This window comes from Scyliorhinus torazame, chromosome 5, assembly GCF_047496885.1.
Source record: "Scyliorhinus torazame isolate Kashiwa2021f chromosome 5, sScyTor2.1, whole genome shotgun sequence".
Classification (NCBI taxonomy): domain Eukaryota; kingdom Metazoa; phylum Chordata; class Chondrichthyes; order Carcharhiniformes; family Scyliorhinidae; genus Scyliorhinus; species Scyliorhinus torazame.
In genome coordinates, this window is record NC_092711.1 from 245,197,177 (window position 1) to 245,220,864 (window position 23,688).

Sequence of the window (23,688 nt, forward strand, 5' to 3'; positions counted from 1 at the left end):
TGGATTCAAGTCGCCTTTGCTTTTGTTGTTGAATTAAACTTGGTTTGAACTTACCTTCTCAGGCCTGCTGAGCTCTTATGCTCTCATAATCCTAAAGACCAGTATGAGGTCAATTCCCTCCAACTTTCTCGGCTCTAATGAAAAAACCCTAGTTTCCCAGACCTCTTTCTGAATTGTCGCCCATTATTGCTAGTATTATAAAGAGAGAGTGGAAAGGGAAAGAAATTGCAATCCAATCTCAGGGCTTGAGTGATGCTTTAAAATTTTACGGGTTTCATGCTCAAAGTTTGTGATATAACCTGAATCCCTCATTATATTACAGCCTCGTATCTCGACTCACAAGAATCCAAAGTTATCTGGTTTATAATTCTGACTGAACTTAGACAATGTCACTCTGGCCGTCTGAATCACAATTTCCAAGCTTAAGTGAAACTGTTAATGTTACTACCTCAGCAGACAGTGTTTACACAGACTATTAAGTGAGTACTGATGCATAAATGTTTTATTACTTCTGTAGTTTAGAATTGTTGTTCGAATGCGGTTTTGGGCCCCGTATCTAAGGAAGGATGTGCTGGCCTTGGAAAGGGTCCAGAGGGGGTTCACAAGAATGATTCCTCGAATGAAGAGCTTGTAGTATGAGGAATGGTTGAGGACTCTGGGTCTGTACTCGTTGGAGTTTAGAAGGGTGAGGGGGGAAATCATTGAAACTTACAGGACACTGCGAGGCCTGGATAGGGTGGACATGGAGAGGATGTTTCCGCTTGTCGGAAAAACTAGAAGCAGAGGACACAATCTCAGACTAAAGGGACATCCTTTAAAACAGAGCTAAGGAGGAATTTCTTCAACCAGAGGGTGGTGAATCTGTGGAACTCTTTGCTGCAGAAGGCTGTGGAGGCAAAATCACTGAGTGTCTTTAAGACAGAGATAGATAGGTTCTTGTTAATAAGGGGATCAGGGGTTATGGGGAGAAGGCAGAAAAGTGGGGATGAGAAAAATATCACCCATGATTGAATGGCAGAGCAGACTCGATAGGCCGAGTGGTCTAATTCTGCTCCCTATGACTTATGGTCTTATCAAAGATTTTTGACCTTCCAAATAATATTAGTGTCAGAAGTAGGCTTCCAGTAACACTGCAATGAAATTACTGTGAAAATTCCCTCGTCGCCACATTCTGGCAACTGTTCGGGTACACTGAGGGAGAATTCAAAATGTTCAATTGACCTAACAAGCACGTCTTTCGGAACTTGTGGGCGGAAACCGGAGCACCCAGAGGAAACCCATGCAGAGAACGCGCAGATTCCGCACAGACAGTGACCCAAGCTGGGAATCGAACCCGGATCCCTGGTGCTGTGAAGCAAGTGCTAACCACTGTGCTACCGTGCCACCCGGATGATGGCATTTTGAAACACATAACAAATTTGTCACTCCAATCGTTACCAGAAAAGGATCACAATAAACAGAATAAAGTAATTAGGGAGGGTGAAAGCCTGACAGGTAATTAGGTGGTTACTCTTGCTGCCAAAAACTTGCATAATATTTTTTTCCATGAATGTACGATTAGCTAGGAGGAGTTAGGAAAAGTGGAGGAGGGAATAGGTATATGATCAAATTATTAATCGTTCATTTAAAGTTTCTAGTTAATTGGAAGTCACTATTAAATAAGTGAATCAAATACTTGGTTATATTTTGCGAGCACTTGATATAAATAGGGCAAGTGATTTGAAATGACACAACATTCTGCAATAAAATCTGAGTTTCTACACTAATCGCTCACAGCATGACTTGTTACCCGAGTGTCTTAATTTTACAGCAAGTCAAGAGACAGCGAATATTGCAATACCTGGGTAGGTGTTACTGAGGAGAAACTGTAAACCTTAATTATAAGCCAAAAGTAATTATTCTAACCCTACATAGCTTATTAGGATTGGCATATTTTTAACATTTGGAGATGGCATGGATGATTCTGGGTTTCAAAGCTCCAAATTATGAGGAAGATCATTAAGGTGAAAGGGTTTTCACTGGAAATATGACTCACAGAGAATAATGGCTTTGAAAATGCTCATAAGTCATAGGTGATGCAATTGTTCATAGGCCATATTGAGTCATAAAAACAGATGATACAGCTTTAAAAAATTACAAGTATCACACAAGAGAAGACAACAGAAGTCGCTTCTCTCCCCATACAGGATAACAGGTATGTGGAACAGACCCCCCACAAAAAAAGCACTTGTGGCTAAAGCAATTGACTTCACTGAAGTAGAATTGAATAAATATTTGGTTGCAAACAGGATTTGAAACTAAAGTGACGGTAAAATATTGCAGGTGCTGGAAATCCGAGATACAAATGGAAAGTGCTGGAAAAGCTCACCAGCGCTGGCGACCTCCGTGGAGAGAGAAACATAGATATGTCTGGAATCAAAAATGAATCTCCATGAAGGATCATGCTGCCAAACCGGCAGAGTATTTCCAGCACTGGCGGCACGGTAGCACATTGGTTAGCACTGTTGCTTCACAGCGTCAAGGTCCCAGGTTTGATTCCCGGCTTGGGTCACTATCTGCGCGGAGTCTGCACGTTCTCTATGTCTGCGTGGGTTTCCTCTGGGTGTTCCTGTTTCCTCCCACAAGTCCCGAAAGATGTGCCGTCAGGTAATTTGGACATTCTGAATTCTTCCTCCATGTACCTGAACAGGCGCCGGAATGTGGCAGCTAGGGGCTTTTCACAGTAACTTAATTGCAGTGTTAATGTAAGCCTACTCGTGACAACAAAAAGATTATTATTATTATTTCTATTATTGAAGGAGATAGTTCAAGGAATAAGAGAGACAATCAAATATTTTCAGGTTCTAATAGTCCTTTCTGCTGGGACAGTGAAGAATAAAAGCTTGCATTTAAATAAAACGTTCCAGAATTCAGGGCATCACAAATTGCTTCATAGACAATGTTTTTCTGTAGTGTAGTCATTTGTTGTGTATACAACTGTAGCAGTCAATTTGCACACTTCGAGGTCACAGAAATAGCAGTGAGATGAATGATTAGTTTAACGTGCTTTGGCTAGGACTCCGGAAGAACTCAACTTCAAAGAACTTCACAAAAGTGGCACAAGACCTTTTTTCGAGTTCATTTAAACAGGCAGATAGTGCTTCGGTCTAACTTCACATCTGAAAGATATTGGCACTGACAACCTAGCACCAACCTCCTCAGTAGTACAATGAAGTGGATTTTGTTCAATGCTAGGAGTGGATATTTGACCCACAAGCCTCCTGAATCAGACACAATATTAATTCAACTGAAGCAAACTGACATTTAAACTGAAGCGAGAAAGGAGCCGGGACCGGATAGTGCAAATATGTGATAGGACAAATGTTTGGGAATTTTATTTTTTAACAATTGGATGATCGGGAACATTGATGCAGAACCTTTTTAAAAAAAAAAAATTTAGAGTACCCAATTCATTTTTTCCAATTAAGGAGCAATTTAGCGTGGCCAATCCACCTACCCTGCACATCTTTGGGTTATGGGGGCGAAATCCACGCAAACACGGGGCAAATGTCCAAACTCCACACGGCCAATGACCCAGAGCCAGGATCGAACCTGGGACCTCGGCGCCGTGAGACTGCAGGGCTAACCCACTGCGCCACCGTGCTGCCCCTTGATGCAGAACCTGAAGAGATTAAATGAACGGGTAAAGAACAGATTCTACATTGTGGAAAGGGTAGGGTTAATTATTTCAGTGGAATTTTGTTCCAGGTCTTATGTGACACACTCTGACTCGACTTAGAATAAAAGAGTGCATAGCACAGTGAAAACTTGAGTAATGGAATTTTAAATGAATAAGAATTTAATGTGGTACAATCAGTGTTCCAATACACTGGGGCACAGAGAAATAGAATATGGAGCTGTGCCTCTAATTTCTCATGCTGATGCTGCAGGAAGGCTCCGAGTGGAGGTCATAGGTGTTACTAGACAGTAAGGGAGGGACAAAATAGAAAATTGAAGAGATAGTTATGTTTGCTACAGCCTCATGCAAGGCAACAATGGCAGGCATATCTCCGACTGTCTTCCAAGTCAAAAAAGGGTAAAAATCAGAAGAAAGAAAAAAGTTAGAGAATCTTCTCTTCAATAATTCCCAGTCTGTGTTTATCGAGATTGTTTTGATTGGTCAGTTTAAGGGGGCGGTTCTGCTGGTGACTGCTGCTTGGCATATGCGGAGACACATGAGGCGTGCAAAGGGCTGAAGCGCATGATGTGTGTGCAGCTGTCAACATTAGATGGCGGTGGTGGGTAGGGAGGCTGCTATAGGTAGAGAAATAAAACAACAGAAGGTAAGAGCAGCCCAAAAGCAAAGTTACCCTGGCTGGAGAGATTGTTTTCGTGAGGGAAGGGATGGGATTGATGAGTGGGGTGGGGATGGCAAGAGTAGAATGGGGATGACATGGTAAAGATGGAAGGAATGAGATGGGGAGTGCCACCTATGATTTAAAAAGCTGTTTTACAGTGCCCATGATTTCCTAGGCTTTAAAGAAAGGTTTTAGAAAAGCTTCGGGTGAATTTAAAGAACACATCAGTGTTGATTCTGCAGACAAAGCGGATGATAACAGTCTATATCCTCCAGAGTTTCTACACGGCCTAACTCCAATGGGAAGGCTACTACACAAACGTAGACTCGAGGAAGGAGCAGTATTAATGTTGCTATGCAACTTGAATCCTAAACAATGACTTTGTCAAGGAAAAAGATTTGTCGTCAGGCAGCAGTTTTCTTCGATGATGAAAATAAATCAAGCGGATTTCAAGGAAGTAGTATTTATTCTTCAAATAATATTCAGCCCTGTCTTCGCAACGCAAGAGAAAAGAGTTAGCAATTAGACCTTCATATTCTATGAATATGAACTCCGGCCTTAGGTGACTGTCCGTGTGGAATTTTCACATTCTCTCTGTGTCTGTGTGAGTTTCCTCCGGGTGCTCCGGTTTCCTCCCACAGTCCAAAGATGTGCAGGTTAGATGGATTGGCGGATTAGCCATGCTAAATTGCCCATTAGTGTCCAGGGATTTGCAGGTAGGGTTATGGGGATGGGGTGGGTGAGTGGGCCTGGGTGGAGAGATGTTTTGGAATGTCAGTGCAAAGTTGATGGGCTGAATGGCCTCCTTCTGCACTGTAGGGATTCTATGATTCTATAAACAAATCACAAGGCCAGAAGCTTGACAAGATTTGTATTTATACTTCTCAGCCTGTTTTTACACATAGCTTCATGCACTCTTTTTCCTTACGACTGAGCAGTTTTGATTTTGTTTTCCATTAAGGAATAACTAGAAATGAACACAGCCCAGTCCATCACGCGAACCCGCCTCTCATCCATTGACTCAAAGACCCCTCCCACCCGGGTTATTCTCTCTTCCATCGGGCAGGAGATACAAAAGTCTCAGAACTACATTAACAGGTTCAATAACAGCTTCTTCCCCACTGTTACCAGACCCCTGGATGACCCTCTTATGGGCTGAACTCCACGCATCTTCTCTACTGAGTAGCATTACACTCCATATGCTCCACTCGATGTCTGTGACTATGTACTTACATGTGTATCTATCGTATGTCCTATATTTTCATGTAAGGAACGATCTGTCTCGACTGTACGCAGAACAGTACTTTTCACTGTATCTCAGTACGCGTGACAACAAACCCAAATCCAAAAGCTATATTTAAAGAAGTACCGATGCAATATATTTACTAATTTAACTGCAAATGTACTGCGAGTCTCTGCTAGTTCCTGCTAATATTTCATTGCAATATGAAGCCCTAATAAACATGATGAATCTCAAATTGATTTCCAAGCTTCTTTTAATCGTTTGTAATACCGTGATACTCAATGTTTTTTAATAAAATATTTTTATTAAAGAATTTCCATGTATGTCAAACAAAATACACGATAACAACATGGAAAAATGAATATTACAAAGTAGCCTTAAAAAAAAACAACGATGCAAATCCCACCCAGGAAAGAAACACACTTTCCTCAACAATGAGAACTAACAGCTAACCCCCGCTACCGCCCACCCGCCTCCCCTCCTAACAGCTGATGATGGTTAGTTATTTTAAGTAAAAAATGAATGTCCGCCATCTCAGGTAGAACCTCTCGACTGAGTCCTTGACAGTGTACCTGACCTTCTCTAGATGCAGAAATTCCATAAGGTCACCCAACCAGACCGAGGCACTGGGGGGAGCAGCAGATCTCCATCCCAGCAGAACTTGCCTCCAGGCTATTGGCAAGGCAAAGGCGAGAATATTTACCTTCACCCCTACCCTTAACCCCAGCGAGTCCGATACCCCGAAAATGACCACCGAAGGACAAGGCTCCAGATCAATGTGAAGAATCATCAACATGGTGCTAACGAATGAGACCCAAAAGCTTGCCATCCTGGGACACGACCAGAACATATGGGTGTGATTAGCAGATCCCCACGAACACCGCTCACACGTGTCTTCCACTCCCAAAAAGAAACTACACAACATAGCTTTCGTTAGGTGAGCGCTATGTACTACCTTGAGCTGGATTAGACCAAGTCGTGCACAGGAGGACGTTGCGTTCACCCTACGAAGGGCCTCACACCACACGTCTTCGTCTAAAAATAGTTCCACTTCTCCCTCCCATTTTGCCCATACCTCGTCTAGTGGGGCCATCTCCATTGTAAAGATTTGCTCTTGGAAGCTGGAAATGCTTCTCCCACCAGACCCTGCAAGCAGTAGGATCATACTCAACAAAGAGGGTTGCAGAGCCATTGGGAAAAGGGAAAAGCCTTTCAAACAAAATCATGTACTTGGAGTTAAGAGAACAAGTTTGTCCTGGAAGTTGAAACCTGGCTGATCATACCTCCAAACGAGCAAACCGTCCCTTCAGAAATAGATCCTTCAAACTTAAGATATGGAATCAGTTGAGGAGGCATATTAAGATGGAAGGGATGTCAGTGCTAACGCCGCTGTGCGAGAATCATGGGTTTGAGTGGGGGGATGGGGGGCAGGTTAGGGACTTTGCACGAAAGATCTGGAGGGGAATCCCTAGGTTGCTGGGATACACCCTGCTGGAGTGACTGCTGCTTCCGGATGTGGAAGGGGAGGGAAGAATTGGGGATATATACAAGTGGCTGGGGGAACAGGGAGGCGAGTGGGTGGTGAAGATCAAGGAGAAATGGGAAGCGGAGTTTGGAGGGGAGATCAATAGGGGAGTATGGAGTGAGGCACTGCGTAGGGTAAACAGGTCCTCCTCTTGTGCAAGGATGAGCCTGATACAGTTTAAGGTGGTGCACTGGGTGCATATAACTCATGCGAGAATGAGTGTGTTCTTTCATGGGGTAGCAGATGAGTGCGAGAGGTCTGGGTGGGGGGTAGCGAATCCCGCGCTCATGTTTTGGGGTTGTGAAAAATTGGGAAGATTCCGGGTGGGAGTGTTTGCGGTCTTAGCAAGAATAGTGGAGGAGGAGGTGAACTCAGACACTTTGGTGGTGATATTTGGGGTTTCAGAGAAGCCAGAGCTCATGGAGAGGAGGAAGGCCGATGTTTTGGCCTTCGCCTCTCTGATTGCATGGCGGCGAATTTTACTGGAGAGGCGGTTGGCATCGCCACCGGGGGTAGCGGCTTGGTTGGGTGATCTGTACGACTTCCTGCGATTAGCGGAAGTATCAGTTAAGGGGCTTTTCAGGGGGGTTTGAGGAAAGGTGGGGGATGTTTGTGACCGTGTTTGAGGGGCAGTTCATCGTGGGGAGGGGGTGAAATAGAGGAAAATCTGTACAGACTGTATAGTTTTTAAAAATAAATCGAGAGTACCCAATTATTTTTTCCAATTAAGGGGCAATTTAGCGTGGCCAATCCACCTATCCTGCACATCTTTTTGGGTAGTGGGGGCAAAACCCACGCAGACACGGGGAGAATGTGCAAACTCCACACAGACAGTAACCCAGGGTCCTCAGCGCCGTAGGCAACAATGCGAACCACTGTGCCACCGTGCTGCCCTACAGACTGTATAGTTGATTGTTGGGAAGTATGTTTCCCAGGGTGTTTATTTGCTGTAACCTGTTTTGATACACGTATGTAATAAAATACATTTTTTTTAAAAAATAGATACCCCAAACCTCCGAGGCCCTTCCCCTCTCCCATGACCTAAACAACACGTCTAAACCTGATGGAGCTTATAGGTGCTTGCCACACATAGGTCCAGCAAATAATATGGATCCCAATTTGTAATGCTGCTTAATTTGCCTCCATATTTTAAAGTGGGCACCACATCGGGTTAGAAGAGAAACTCATCGGAGAGAAGCCCACCCAAATCTCGCTCCTGTAAACCAGCTACATTTTAAAGCTAGCAGGGCAGTCCTCCTCCAGGATAGAGAAAAAAAACACAACTTTATCACACGTTTCGAAGATGAAACAAACCTCTCAATACCAATACAAAACTGAGTTCCCATCCGGGGGAATATAACACCAGTTCAAGAGACAAGAAACAACACTTTTCATCAAAGTTAGCCCCCCAGCAATAACCAAACCATATGTGAGCAAAGATTATCCGTCATCTGACAGAAGAGAAAACAGAGAAAGATAAGAATAATTTCACCCTCAAACAACAATATTTAGGATACCCCAATATTCCTGCAGTAGACAAGGACCAAACAAACATCATAAATTTGAACTGAGTCCATGCTTCTTAATGAAGGCGTCCATCTCCTCCAGTGTATCGACGTAAAAGTCCCTTGATTCGTAAGTAACCCGCAGGCTCCCACTCACTCTGGCCTCTCTGTAATTTTACAATAGGACCGGGGGCAGAGGGGGTGAGCCAGGAAAGGGATGCTGTTCATGCCTCAGGTGGGAAGGGTAAGGTCTTCCTCTGTGAGTATCTCCCCACTCCATTTTGCCCCTCTACCAACATCACCTCATCCCCTCTGCCTACCTTCCCTCCCCAGGGTCGCCCACATTTGCCTGGTCCTGAACTCCTAGGACTAAGATTCGGGGGGGCTGCTTGTCGTCCTAGTCCTGTCCCCTGTGCAGGGGCTGTTTAGCCCAGGGCTAAATCGCTGGCTTTGAAAGCAGACCAAGGCATGCCAGCAGCACGGTTCAATTCCCGTAACAGCCTCCCCGAACAGGCGCCGGAATGTGGCGACTAGGGGCTTTTCACAGTAACTTCATTGAAGCCTACTTGTGACAATAAGCGATTTTCATTTCAGTCCATTGCAGCTTCTGGTGCTGCTGGGATGAGAGAGAGCTAGTGGACATCAAATGGCTGGCAGCTCTGAGGCAAGCCTGTCTCAAGTGAGAGGCAGAAGTCTCATCTCCAGCCAATTAACATTTATTGGAGCCATTAAATGGCTGAGGGCAGCCAGTATTCTCCACAGACACTTCAGCTGCCGTGTTAGGAAACCCTTCATCCCAAAAATCCTGGCCAGGATTTTGTATCTGTCACTCAACTAATCCAAAGGAAACAGAACCATCTGTATTAGTACTGTATTATTGTCATTAATAAATTGTTGATGTTTCAGAGATATCAATATAGGAGTCTTCAAAGTGGAGAGCCTAATTAAAAAGGGCAAATTAGATTCTGGATTTTATTCTTAGTGACATTGAAAATAAAAGCAAGGAGGTGATATTGAATTTGTACAAGACATTAGTTAGTCCACAGTGGCAGTGTCGAAATGTAGTACTGGCACCTTATTACACTAAAGCTTTTAGAGTCAGGAAATGCGAGTGGCAAATATTCATCAGAATCATAGAATTCCTACACTGCAGGAGATGATTTGGCCCACTGAGTCTTCACTGACCCTCTGAAAGAGCACCCTACCCAGGTCCATTCCCCCGCCCAATCACCGTAACCCCAGCTAACCTACACATCTTGGAACACTAAGGGGCAATTTAGCATGGCCAAACCACCTAACCTGCACATCTTTGGACTGTGGGAGGAAACCGGAGCACCCACAGGAAACCCACGCAGACATGGGGAGAATGTGCAAACTCCACACAAACAGTCACCCAAGGCTGGAATTGAACCCAGATCCATGTTGCTGTGAGGCAACAGTGCTAACCACTGTGCCACCATGATATAGGAATGAGCTAGTATAGTTGTGAAGAATTATTTCAGAAAATAGCTTCTGCTCACTGAAACAGGAAAGGCTAAGGCAGTATCATTTGCAGGATCAGGTTATGGAGAAAAGATAAGAGATTATTTCCACTTTGTAAATTGGTAATCAGGAGGCTTAGGCTCAAGATTAATGCTGGAATAAAGTTTTTTTTTAGTTGATACACAAACATATTATAACATGGAGGTTTTACTAAAGTTGCTATTGAAAAGGATGTATACGAAAGGATCTGGGGGGGGAAAGCTGAGGCCAATTAGCTAGATGGCTAGCTTATAGTTCAGAATAATGCAAACTGTGTGGGGTTGATACCTGCTTTGGCTGAGGTAGACGTGGAACCTGCCTCCTTGCCCCACCCCTGAGAGTGGAAGGCAATGGTAAACCACCACTGAAACAAGCTGCCAAGTAAACATCTCAGGATGAAGCATCAGCAGACAATGAACCAAGGGCCTGCCTTCAGGTAGAGTGCATACTACTGAATGAATGGGGAGAAAAGTCCAATTCAGAAGTTAATATTTGCAAAGCCTTGATGGATCAAGTAGTCTCCAAATTTCTGTGATTCACTTCTGAGACCTTGGATTGAATTCAGCTCCGACTTTCCTTTACTTCAGTTGTAAAGGGCCTTGTGAAAAATTTTGGAATGGTCTAAATCCAACTTTTAACCAGCACGGGTCCACAGCACAAACCTGGCCCAGAGAGGCAGCAGGATGGTTAGCACAATAAAGGCTGCGTTTCTAACATGTGAGTTCGGACACATTGATGGGTCAGTAGGAAATGAACCTCCAACTAATCAATGTTAATCAAAACGGGGATTGGTCACCGCCTCCAGTTTTCAAGTCTTTAAATGAGCGTTACCTAATCAGCAGCTCCTGATGCCCCTTGTTATACGAACTTGGGAGCAGGGGTAGGCCATTCAGCCCCTGGAGCCTGCTCCACCGTTCAATAAGATCTGACAGTAACCTCAAATCTGCAATCCACCTTCTCTTGATAACCTATCACCCTCTTACTTACCAAGAAACTACCTTAAAAATATTCAAAGACTCTGTTTTCACAACCTTTTCAGGAAGGGAATTCCAAAGACTCACGACTCTCTTTTATTCTTTTGAATCTGGTGGATGGGCCTTAGTTTGATGCAATTCAAGTGTCCCATTTTCCAGCATTAACATCCCCCATTTTATGGATACTGTATACAACATAACCGCTTAAAATACATGTAATTACCAGCAAAAACTTCAGGAAAAACCTGGAAATATTAATTTCTATTTCATTCAGAATATTGAAGTATAGTATTTTTGAAACAACAAAACATTTTGACTCCTAATTTTGCCATTTGTCTAAAGGCGGTGCCGTCCTTGAATTCCAAATTCCTTCACAATAATTAGAGGGAGTTCTTGTATTTTTCTACCATTTCACATGTTTTCATGCACTCTCTCTCTCTCTCTCTGTATGATGTGGAGATGCCGGCGTTGGACTGGGGTGAGCACAGTAAGAAGTCTTACAACATCAGGTTAAAGTCCAACAGGTTTGTTTCGAATCACTAGCTTTCGGAGCACTGCTCCTTCTGAAAGCTAGTGATTCTAAACAAACCTGTTGGACTTTAACCTGGTGTTGTAAGACTTCTTACTACTCTCTCTGTATGCCCTTCGAACAGGGTTAGAAGTCAGCCTTTGACTGAACAGACAGGCAGCTTTCTACTTATAAAGATTATTACATCCATTTAACTGGCACACACCCTGAATGTCAGTGAGACAATACCCAATCAAACTCATCCTCGTCCCATCTATCTTTGCTTTCCTTTTAAGCACTTAAAAGTCATTATTTGCCTCTAAGGATGACAAAATTTTTTTTTTTAAATTGTGTTTATAAGTAAAATCACTGAAATGTCTTGACAGTAATATGAAAGTCTGACATCAAAAAATAAATAGTAGATGGTTAATACCTGAATGGGACACTAGACAATCTCAGTGCCCAGGTTGGGAGGTGGGGATTAAGAGAGACCCTGGCCTGGGTGGCATGTGACACGGTGGTTTGCACTGGGACTGCGGCGCTGAGGACCTGGGTTCGATCCCGGCCCTGGGTCACTGTCCCTGTGGAGTTTGCACATTCTCCCCATGTCTGCGTGGATTTCACCACAACCGAAAGATGTGCAGGTTAGGTGGATTGGCCACGCTAAATTGCCCCTTAATTGGGAAAAAAAATTATTGGGTACTCTAAATTTATTAAATGAAAGAGACCGTTCGGCCTGCTCTTCAGTGCCCTCCTCGCACTGAACACGCCGTCCTGGTTGTCCAGTTGTCCCTTCCGCAAAACTCCCAATCACTCTCACACTATTCCTTTTATTATCCCTTTTACGTTTGTATCCTCCTGGCTGCCGCACTCCCAAATTATATACACAGATATTTTCTGACATCCTGACCTTCGTGCCTTGTGAATTAACTAAACCTACAGTCCAGATTGAGAGTTTCTGGTGGAAACGACCCTACTACGGGACTCCGCCGCTGTCCGCGTTGAAAAGTTAGAAGATAGTTTCAGTTGCTGCCACAGACCCTGAGAATGACAATGTGCCCAACTCAGGTAGTCGGAGCCCAACATCATACACGCACAATCCGCCACTTGAAAGAAGTTTCACTTACTTTAGGATACAGGACACAATCGAATCTCTCTCGGAAAGGATTTTTTAATCCTTTCTCTCGGATTCCTGGCTTCTTCCGTTGGTTCCGGAAGCGAAAGTTTGAGGAACTATTTGGCTGGAGGCTCGGCAAAGCGATCCAGCCGCCTGGCGGCGGCGGCACGCCCTCCCAATCCCGCTCCTCCCTATGGACTCCGGCCCAGTCTTTGCACAGCCCCCATTGGCCCTCCTCTTTGGTCTAATGGCTGAACTATACACACATCACCAAACCCCCTGCTCGTGGGTAAAGGTGTGACCAGCACTCATGAAACTGTGCCATACATAACACGGAAAGTGGAGGAAAGGCACAACCAACGCAGCTGCAATCAGAACATTGCCACCTGTGGGAGAAAGTGTTTTTTTGCCGAGTAATCCACGGGTCAAAGAAGTGGATGTAACTTTACAGATTTTGAAAATGATACCTTTGCAACTAGTTATCAGCTAAGGTTCTAAAGTCACCCAGAAGTTGATCCATATACAGCACAGAAACAGGCCATTTGACCTAACTAATCTGTGCTAATTATAAGCTACACCAGTGTTTCCCCGTTCCATCTCTCATCTCAGTATTTTAGTTATCCTTTCTATTCCATTTTCCTTTTGCCAGCATCCACACCATTTGCCTCCACCATAGAATTTATAGTGCAGGAGGAGGCCATTCGGCCCATCGAGTCTGCACCAGCTCTTGGAAAGAGCACCCTACCCAAGGTCCACACCTCCACCCTATCCCCACAACCCAACAACCCCACCCGACACTAAGGGCAATTTATCATGGCCAATCCACCTAACCTGCACATCTTTGGATTGTGGGAGGAAACCGGAGCACCCGGAGGAAACCCACGCACACACGGGGAGGATGTGCAGACTCCGCACAGACAGTGACCCAAGCTGGAATCGAACCTGGGACCCTGGAGCTGTGAAGCAATTGTGCTACCCACAATGCTACTGTGCACCAGTTCTTGAGATTGAGGCATTCTCACCATGCTTGGAGTAAAATTTCTCCAATTTCCTGGTTAAATTAATTTGCGAAACCTTTGAATTTACAGAACTTGAATATTGCTGGAGGCTGAAGCTTTTTCGTATTGCTCACGAGGATAAACCCTAGAGTGCCAAATTTCAAACAATCACAACTTATAGAAAAGGGTGCCAATTAGTTGGCAAGTCAATTCTGATTGGCCAACATTATACCATGGAGACAGCAATGGGGTATGATCACCCAGGTAATTAAAAAGAAAATATGCATTGTTTGAACATATTTTTCTGGTTTTCAAAGAATGGGTCAACACATATGAATGTATGTCACTTCTAGTAAGCATAGCACGCTACGAGCTTGACTAATTAAGATTGGTTGTTAGTGTAGCTAAGGATTGTTCAGTAAATGTTGCCCAATCACAAAATTTAAGCTTAATTTTGTGTTTCTCTATAGATTAAGAAAGGGTTAATAACTTCAGTTCGGTTCAGATGCCTGCATTGTAATGAGTGTTTTACGACATTAGGATTTAAAAGAAAAACTAGGCTGTTGCTTAGTAATGTGGGGCCACCATGAGACAGCAAGAGCTTTTGAGATAGTTGTAAGCTAGTGCCAAGAGAAACACAGGACAGGGAACTGCAGAGAGCAGATTTCCCAAAAGAACAAAAGGAAAGTCCCAAAAACCAGAGAATAGGGCAAAATGATCTCCCAGGAAGACAGTTAAGTCAAAGTAACAGTGAACAGGAATCTGAGCAAGGTTGAGGGCATGAATAACCTCAGCCGGAATGGGAATTGAACCCACGCTGTTGGTGTCGTTCCGCATCACGAACCAGCCATCTCGCCAACTGAGCTAACTGATTATTAAAAGTTACGCTGATAAATTTAGGTGAAAAAGTTTGGAGCCTTGAGTGCACCATGAACACTGGCATCGATTGACTATATTGATGGCCGGTTTCTATGCTGTGTATCTGATATAATCTAACTAATAATTATACAAAGGAAAATATGTAATGATACAAAAGGTGATTCAGAATATCATGACAGTATTTTCTGTTCCTCTCGTGTCTTCTGTGCATGTATATGAGAGCCTGAGGCTGAGCTGCTTAGTTAGCTGTTTCTTCCTTCAGCATTCGCAAAAGTTTGGCAACCTTGGCAATTAGCAGCAACAAAGCAAGTTTACAGAGTTCAAGGGAGATTGGAGAGGTCAGCAGCCTAGCAATTGCAACTCAGACTTGCAGAGAAGGACGAAAAGGAAAATCCAGCAAACTGTTGGCAATGCAGTGGAGCAGCTAGCCATCTGAGTGAATGTGAGACAGTGTGAAAGAGGAGGTGACAAAGCCAACGAACGAGTACAAAGACAAACACAGAAGTCCAAGATGAAGCATGAATCATCACATCTCGCCATTCAGGAATTGAAATAGCACCATGATTGTGAGTAATAATCACCACCATTCTCAAAGTTCAGCAAATGTTCTCAATTTAATAGGTTTGAAGGATACAAGGATATTTGTTTGACTACTCAAGCATTGTTGGAGATATTCAAAATATCTGTACCTGTTAACAAAATAGATTTGTGAGGTCCAATTTACTTAATGTCTTTGCTTTTGTTTTACTTCTCCACTTGAATCCAGACGAGCATCATTGATTGGCAGGGTTAGGAATAAATTTAATCTATTCCTTGGTTGATCCAGTTGAAGACAAATTCTAACAGCACCAGCAGGATGCTTATGAGATGGTGAGCAAATAACATGCTCCCAGACCTCTGCCGTTCCAAACTCATTGGAGAAGTGAACCACATCACAACACTGGGATTTACAACTTTGTTTTTAAAAGGAGATTAAAAGCTGCTTAAACCACCTTTATAACATGGATAAACACATGAACAGATATTTTCAGATTCTCAACCTTATCTGTGTGAAAGGGCCTGCACTTGCAGGATATTAATTCTCATCACATGGCCTACATTCCAAGTCCAGTACAACATGATCAATGTGTGGTGCATAAGACTTCACATGCTCAATATGCAAGATGTTTGTCCGCCATTGCTTTTGATGGAGAATTTCTAATAAATTCTTAATCCTTAATGCCACTGATTCTGCCCAAGCTTGCCATTCCGGATGGATAAATATCCTCTTTTCACAATATGTCCCACAGTTTGTTTCAACTTTTAACCTGTTGCCTGGTCCCTTCCACCTGGAGTTGAGTATGCTTTCTTTAGCACATAAACATGTGAATGCTGGAGTTGTAGAGTCGGAGCTAGACTTAGTCCTCTCAGTCCATGAAGCTGGAAGCATTGCTGTTAAACTCTGTTCCTGTTCTTTACAACGGCCTTCAACAAGATTCTTCCTGTCAACGGCTGCACCTCTGTTCTCAGCATACAGGCTGATATTATGGTGAATGTGGAAAATTCCTCCTCTATTCTCTCTCAACAATTGGCATGCTATAGGCCATCCCTCTTCTGAACTTGGAATGAGTCCTAAATTCACTCGGTCTGCCAGATTACGTAGAGGAAGCTAAAAACAGAAAGGAGTTCAGTAATGGATTTATAACCAAGGAAAAATTCAAACATCTCATTATATATATGAAAATTAGAATCAAAACAAAGATTATTAAGCTGATCTAACCCACCTTACAGTAGCAGACTTGGAAGCCCAAGATGGATGCGTGGGAACAGATTGCTTTTCTACTTTTATGGGTCCAGGTGACCACAAAGAGTGGAGGAAAATTATGTGGCAAAACACACTCTCCATTATGAAAGGATGAGGATTCCAGCGTGAACACTGGTGAGCTAGTGGCAGAGGAAACTTGGGAATGAATGAGGAGGAGAGTGTGGCCACCACCATACAGCTTCAGTATAGACTATCAAATAAGTCCATTCATACCAATGACCTCAGCCATATAGGAGGGTCAAACAAGATGATCATATAAGTGCCTGATCTTCACCAAGCTGGTCCGTAGCAGTGTTGAAGTGATATAGCACTGGCTCAGGAGAGGGACGATGGTGAATGGGAGCTTGAAAGTGGGGACTTGACTCAAAGTGCTTCCACCATTCATCCATTGCCTCACTCAGCCAGTACCCAACAAACTGCCTTATGTCCAGATGGTAAATTCCTGGTGTTGGGAGCAGACCGCAGGATTTCATTTTAACCTTTTACATTAGGTGAAACTTCATGACATTAGGATTATCCTTGGCAGCAATGTTCGCATTTGGTCTGACCCCACTTCATCCTCCTCCTCTACAATCTCCTCATCATAACGTGACCAATGAACGTCTTTGTCCTGCTCAATTTGCAATCCTCTCTGTTGTGCAATGCAGTGCACACCCCTATTGGTGAATACTGGAGGGCATTTCTAGATCTCTCCAGTCTCCTGAAGCACACCTTCAACATTTAGATGGCTCGCTTGGTGACACAACTGGTGTCACGTAACATGATCCTGTGTCTCATTGGTGGAATTTCTCAGAGGTGTCATGAACAAATTAGAGGGGGTATATCCCTTTTCTCCAAAGCCATAACTTTCTCCAACTCAAAATTCCGTCTTGGCTCCAACAGTGTCAATACTTTTCTACGACACTGATGTGTAATGCTTCCTTTTCTCACACAACCGATTGTATGGCCTATGTAACTGAGATTGACCATATGAACAAAATTATCGAAAACTTTGGAATGGAATATAGGACCCTTACTGGCAACAGAGAAAGTAGACTTTTATTCCATCAGTCCGCCCGGAGGCTGCCCAGGTCCAATTATATTAAAAAACAGTTTTGACATTAATTAGCAAATACGTTTCAGAAAATATAATGCCCTTTGTATACTGTAGTGAGATTAAACTGTCACAGTAAAAAATATTTCTTGTTCGTCAATGACATAGTGTAAAAATGTTTAGCATTTTGAAATTGAACTTTTTATATACTGCAAAAGAAATTTACAAAAATAATACATTGTTACACAAACACAATAGTTGATAATGGGCATTCAACAGGATAATCAGAATTAAAGACGGTATTGTTCTCAGGGTTGCTGCAGTGACTCTTAAAGAAGAGTGCAACTTTCAGGGTTGGTGAAGTAACTATTAAAGAATGTAACTGCAAGGGTCAGTGAAATTACTGTTAAAGGAGTCATAAATTCTAATTGTGGTAGTTAAGAATAATCCTTGCATCTCTTCAATGTTGATCTTTCTTTCCTCCTCTCCATTCTCTAAATTCAGATTTATAGCAATTCCTCATGGGTTTTAAAAGCGCAATTGGTCTGAAATTTGGTCAGACACACCAACATCAAAGCTAGGAATGGCTGTACTTGTGGGGAATTGTCATTGGTGTTGTTTATGTAAGCCATGTTGGCTGTGGGTTTTTTTCTTGGTGTGTGGTTCTGTTAAAATTTATAATATAAATGCCTCAATAAAATATTTTTCCAAAAAAAAAAAATATACTTCAGGGTCCTTGCAGCTTAGTTTCACTTCAGGGTTTAGACAGGAACTTAGGAAAACATAAAACAAAGGATACATTTGACCTACCAAGCCCACTCGATTCCATTGATCATGTATAAACTACCTATCATTAACTTCATTACACCCAATAAATCTCCTCAATGGAAATATACATAAAATCTCCCTGAGCCCCAAAAGGCAAAAGTTAAAAATATCACCTCAATATGTCACCCCCAGTTAATAAGCTCTTGACCTTATCACCACCACCACACACACCCCATGCACTCCTGGCCCTCTGTACAGAAGCACCATTCTGTCATATGGAACATTAGATTAACCCAGTAAATGCCAATCCCTATTATTACCAATCCTATTTCCAACTAGATATTTAATCAACTGAACTCCTGCCTGAGCCTCAGCCTGTTCTACACTTCTTGGGAATAGGAGGTCAAAGAGTTCCTACCGAACTCATCTCACTTATAGCATGTTAAATTTAAATGCATACCTTCCATTCTGAGTTAATAATAATCTTTATTATTGTCACAAGTAGGCTTACACTAAAACTACAATGAAGTTACTGTGAAAAGCCCCTAGTCGCCACATTCCGGCACCTGTTCGGGTACACAGAGGAGAATTCAGAATGTCCAATTCACCTAACAGCGCGCCTTTCGAGACTTGTGGGAGGAAACCGGAGCACCCGGAGGAAACCCACGCAGACACGGGAGAACTTGCAGACTCTGCACAAGCAGTAAACCATGTGGGAATCGAACCTGGGACCCTGGCGCTGTGAAGCAACAGTGTTGACCACAGTGCTACCGTGCCTCAAGTCAAATAATCTATATCTATCAACTATGCATCAGAGTTTTAAAGATAGAAGGCACCTGGAACTAGGTCTAGGATGAATATTTGGAAGAGACACCCATGAGCTTTATCCTTGGGTTAAGTGACTCCTCAAGATTTATCCTGCTGTGGCTGCCCTAACACTGAAAACACTTTAAGATTCGAACAGAAGATCATCAGTGAGAAAAGTGGGCATATCAAACAGTACCTGCTGGTTGTCACCTTTGTGGATTTTACAGCGATGTGACACTTTGTTTAATTCCAGATTCTTTACTAGTGCAGCAACCGCATGTGGGTTCCACTCGCAGGCATGGACAAATGCTGCACCTGCATGCATCAAAAATGGTAACGTAAAATAACCAATACCTGCAGAGATAAGAGTTAACAGAGGGAGATTGTCATTATCTGCCACATTTGTACTAAACTAATGAGACCAAATTACTCGTACACAATTCACAAAATATGAAGCTATTTTAATGGAACTTATATTTTTGGTACCAGTGCATTATGTGTATGATTTCCCTTTCTGAGTGTCATCACATAGAGTAACTTTTCAATTGAAATACTCATATTCAGAGCCCCATATGACAAGAGTGACTACACTTCAATGACTAATCTTTAAAGTACCCAATGGCTGTAGAACAATTTTGGAATGTCCTGAGGTTGTGAAAGGTGCTACAGAAATACAAGTCTCTCTTCGTCTGTGAAATGTCATATACTGCTGAGGCAAGTTGAGGTAGTATCACCAAAGAGTTGGATTACACAGGCACTTCTGTCAGCAGTGGCATCTGGATTACAATACAAAAGATGAGTGAGATTGCCATTGGTAATGGAATATGCTGCTTGTTTTAATTGTGGGTTTGTATGGACCCAGCTATTGAATCTTCTGCTGAGGAGTTATAAACAGAGACTCCAAAACAACTGCACCATGCACATATGTTAGTGTATTGGGCACAGAAAGGCATAAAATATTCCAAGCTCCAACCTGTCCCACCTTCAATACTAAAGAAAAATGAAAATAAACTAATAAATTGATTCTTTGAATGGTCAAAACATTGTGTGAAACTGCCTGAATTTCTTACCTTTGGTAGTAAGGGCAAACTGGAGAGGTAAGTATTTGTACAATAAACACCAAAACATCAGAAATGCATATCAAATACATAATATGCATACACAACTAAAACCGCTGTCATCTCCTGGAGTTCACGTCTAATTCTTTTGTTTAAATAAATGCCATCAGGGACACTGTATGAGAAGATTCACTGATGGTGTGAAAACTCAATTAACAGAATATGTTTAAAAGGGCAGATTCTTTAAAGTAAACTATATTCCAATGTTAATTAAGCTCCTTGAACTGAAGAGCAAAATGGAATTTTGCCAAGTGAGTGCCAATTAAATAAATGAGTTGATGAAATGGATTTGGTTTTCCTTCAAATTACCTGTAATGTTGCAGAAATAGAAGGTACCTTCCCTCGTTACAAATGTTAAGACATTGTAAGATCATACAGCACAGACAGCGGCCATTTGGCCCATTGTGTACGTGCCAGTAACTCTCAGTTACCTGCATACAGGTCCACAACCACCTCCCCTGTGCAGTCAAAAGAGCTGACCCGAAGCTTCTCGGTGATATTTCCTGAGGAGAACATGCACTTGGTGACATCAAATGTGTACCTGGTAAGAGAACATGAGGCTTGAGCATTAGGAGTACGGCTTTTATGTGATCAGAATGATCGCTTTAAGAGCAAAAAATATTTTCAGAAAAGAATATAACTGCAAAGGTTACACAACATATCCCCACATATCACAAAGCACAGATAACATCAGAGACAGACCCAAATCCACGGACAATGCCATCACTCCATCATTAACAAGCAATACTACCCATCAGAGCAAATAGTTCCATCTAAATAAAGCTTACTATGTAAGGATAATTTCACACCACTTGATGCCTTAATTTCCAGCATGCATTTTTTGAAATCTGCCAATAACTGGGTCCCAGGCTCAAAAGATCAACAACCCCAAAGTACTCACAGAATCACAGAATTATTACAGCGCAGGAGGCCACTGAGACTATCATGTCTGCACAGGCTCTCCAAACAAGCATCATGACTTAGTGCCATTCCCCTGGCTTTACTCCATACCCTTACACATTCAAGTAATCATCCAAAGCCCTCTTGAATGCCTCGATTGGGGTGACATGGTGGCACAGTCGTTAGCACTGCTGCCTCACAGCTCCAGAGACCTGGGTTCAATTCCGACCTCGGGTGATTGTCTGCTGGAGTTTGCACTTTCTCCCCGTGTCTGTGTGGGTTTCCTCCGGGAGCTCGGGTTTCCTCCTACAGTCCAAAGATGTACAGCTTAGGTGGATTGGCCATGCTCAATTACCCCTCAGTGTCCAAAAGGTTTACAGGGATAGGGTGGAGGTGTGGGCTTCAGTATGGTGCTCTTTCCAAAGGCCGGTACAGACTGGATGGGCCAAATGGCTTCCATCTGCACTGTATGGATTCTATGATTGAACCTGCCTCCTGGCCGTGCCTTCCAGACCAAACAACTTGCTGTGTGAAAAGGTTTTGCTCACATCACATTTGCTTCTTTTGCAAATCACTTTATTTATTTATTTAAAAAAATATATATATTTATTCAAATTTTCAACGATTTTCAACAAAACGCTCCAACCAGAAAATAAAAGAATAAAGCACAAAACAAGCAAAAATTATACATGAGATTTCCAACAAAATACAATAACCCCCATTTAACAAATAAACACGCCAGTAAGGAAAACACCCCACTCTAACCTAAACAAAACAGAAAAACTAAACGCCATTCTAAACGACAGGGGAATGGGTTGCTGCTGCTGTTGACCTCCACCTAACGTTCCGCGAGAAAGTCTAGGAACGGTTGCCACCGCCTGGAGAACCCCTGCACAGACCCTCGCAAGGCAAACTTTATCCTTTCCAGCTTGATGAACCCTGCCATTTCGTTAATCCAAGTTTCCACGCTTGTGGGCTTCGCATCCCTCCACATTAGTAGGATCCTCCGCCGGGCTACCAGGGACGCAAAGGCCAGAACACCGGCCTCTTTCGGCTCCTGCACTCCCAGCTCATCCGCCACCCCAAATAATGCTATCCCCCAGCTCGGCTTGACCCGGGTGTTCACCATTTTGGACATAGTCCTCGCAAAGCCCCTCCAGAGCCCCTCCAGTGCCAGACATGTCCAGAACATGTGGGCATGATTTGCTGGGCTCCCCGAGCACCTCACACACCTGTCCTCCACCCCAAAAAACCTACTCATCCTCGCCCCTGTCATATGCGCCCGATGGACAACTTTGAATTGTATTAGGCTGAGCCTGACGCAAGAGGAGGAAGAAATAACCCTACTCAGGGCATCAGCCCACAGATCTTCATCCAGCTCCACCCCCAGCTCCTCCTCCCACTTACCCTTTAACTCCTCCACCGAAGCCTCCTCCTGCAGTTCCTGATAGATCGCCAAGACCTTGCCTTCTCTGACCCATACACCCAAAATCACCCTGTCCTGAATCCTTCGTGCTGGGAGCAGCGGAAATTCCCTCACAGGCCATCTCACAAACGCCCTCACTTGCATGTACCTAAAAGCATTCCCAGGAGCGAACCCAAATTTCTCCTCTAGCGCCCCTAAGCTCGCAAAAGTCCCATCGATGAATAAGTCCCCCATTCATTTAATCCCAGCCCAGTGCCAGCCCAGAAACCCCCCATCCATCCTTCCCGGGAGGAACCAATGGTTTTCTCGTATCGGGGACCAGACTGAGGCCCCCACCTCGCCCCGATATCGCCTCCACTGCCCCCAGATCTTCAGAGTCGCCGCCACCACCGGACTCGTGGTGTACCTTGTCGGCGGAAGCGGCAACGGCGCCGTCACCAGCGCCCCCAGACTTGTACCCACACAAAACGCCACCTCCAGCCTCTTCCACGCCTCCCCCTCTCCCTCCATTACCCACTTACGGATCATCGCCACATTAGCTGCCCAATAATAGCCACATAGATTCGGCAGCGCCAGCACCCCTCTGTCCCTGCTACGCTCCAAAAACACCCTCTTCACCCTCGGTGTCTTATTCCCCCATACGAATCCCATAATACTCCTGCTTACCCGTTTAAAAAAAGCCTTGGGGATTAGGATGGGCAGGCCCTTGAACACAAACAGGAACCTCGGGAGGACCGTCATCTTGACCGACTACACCCTACCCGTCAGGGAGAGTGGCAGCACATCCCATCTCTTGAAGTCCTCCTCCATCTGTTCCACCAACCGTGTCAAATTGAGCTTGTGCAGGGCCCCCCAGCTCCGAGCTACCTGGATCCCCAGGTATCGGAAGCTCCTCTCCACCCTCTTCAGCGGTAGCTCGTCGATCCCCCTTCCCTGGTCCCCCGCATGCACCACAAAGAGTTCACTCTTCCCCACGTTGAGCTTATAGCCCGAAAAGTCCCCAAACTCCCTAAGGATCCGCATAACCTCCGCCATCTGGGTCTGCAACATATAACAGGCCATCAGCATATAACGACACCTGGTGTTCCTCCCCCCTCCCCGGACCAATGCCCTCCAGTTCCTAGACTCCCTCAGTGCCATGGCCAGCAGCTCAATTGCCAGTGCAAACAACAAGGGGGAATAAGGGACATCCCTGCCTCGTCCCGCGGTACAACCTAAAATACTC

General features: G+C 43.8%; 2 protein-coding genes across 6 annotated transcripts in view; both read right to left on the bottom strand.

Moving 5' to 3' along the window:
* Window positions 1-12,919, bottom strand: part of sytl4 (synaptotagmin-like 4) — a 125,632-nt gene extending 112,713 nt beyond the window's left edge. For all 5 annotated transcript variants that reach the window (XM_072505257.1, XM_072505256.1, XM_072505253.1 and 2 more), the window contains exon 1: window positions 12,741-12,919. The gene's annotated coding sequence lies outside the window, so the exon portion shown is untranslated. The remainder of the gene's footprint in view (window positions 1-12,740) is intronic.
* Window positions 12,920-15,202: 2,283 nt separating this feature from the next.
* Window positions 15,203-23,688, bottom strand: part of trmt12 (tRNA methyltransferase 12 homolog) — a 53,415-nt gene continuing 44,929 nt past the window's right edge. Inside the window, exons 6-8 of the mRNA XM_072505267.1 lie at window positions 20,569-20,678; window positions 19,216-19,373; window positions 15,203-16,255 (exon numbers count right to left, since the gene is read on the bottom strand). Coding sequence (XP_072361368.1) covers window positions 15,683-16,255; window positions 19,216-19,373; window positions 20,569-20,678 — 841 coding nt within the window. The 3' untranslated portion in view covers window positions 15,203-15,682. The remainder of the gene's footprint in view (window positions 16,256-19,215; window positions 19,374-20,568; window positions 20,679-23,688) is intronic.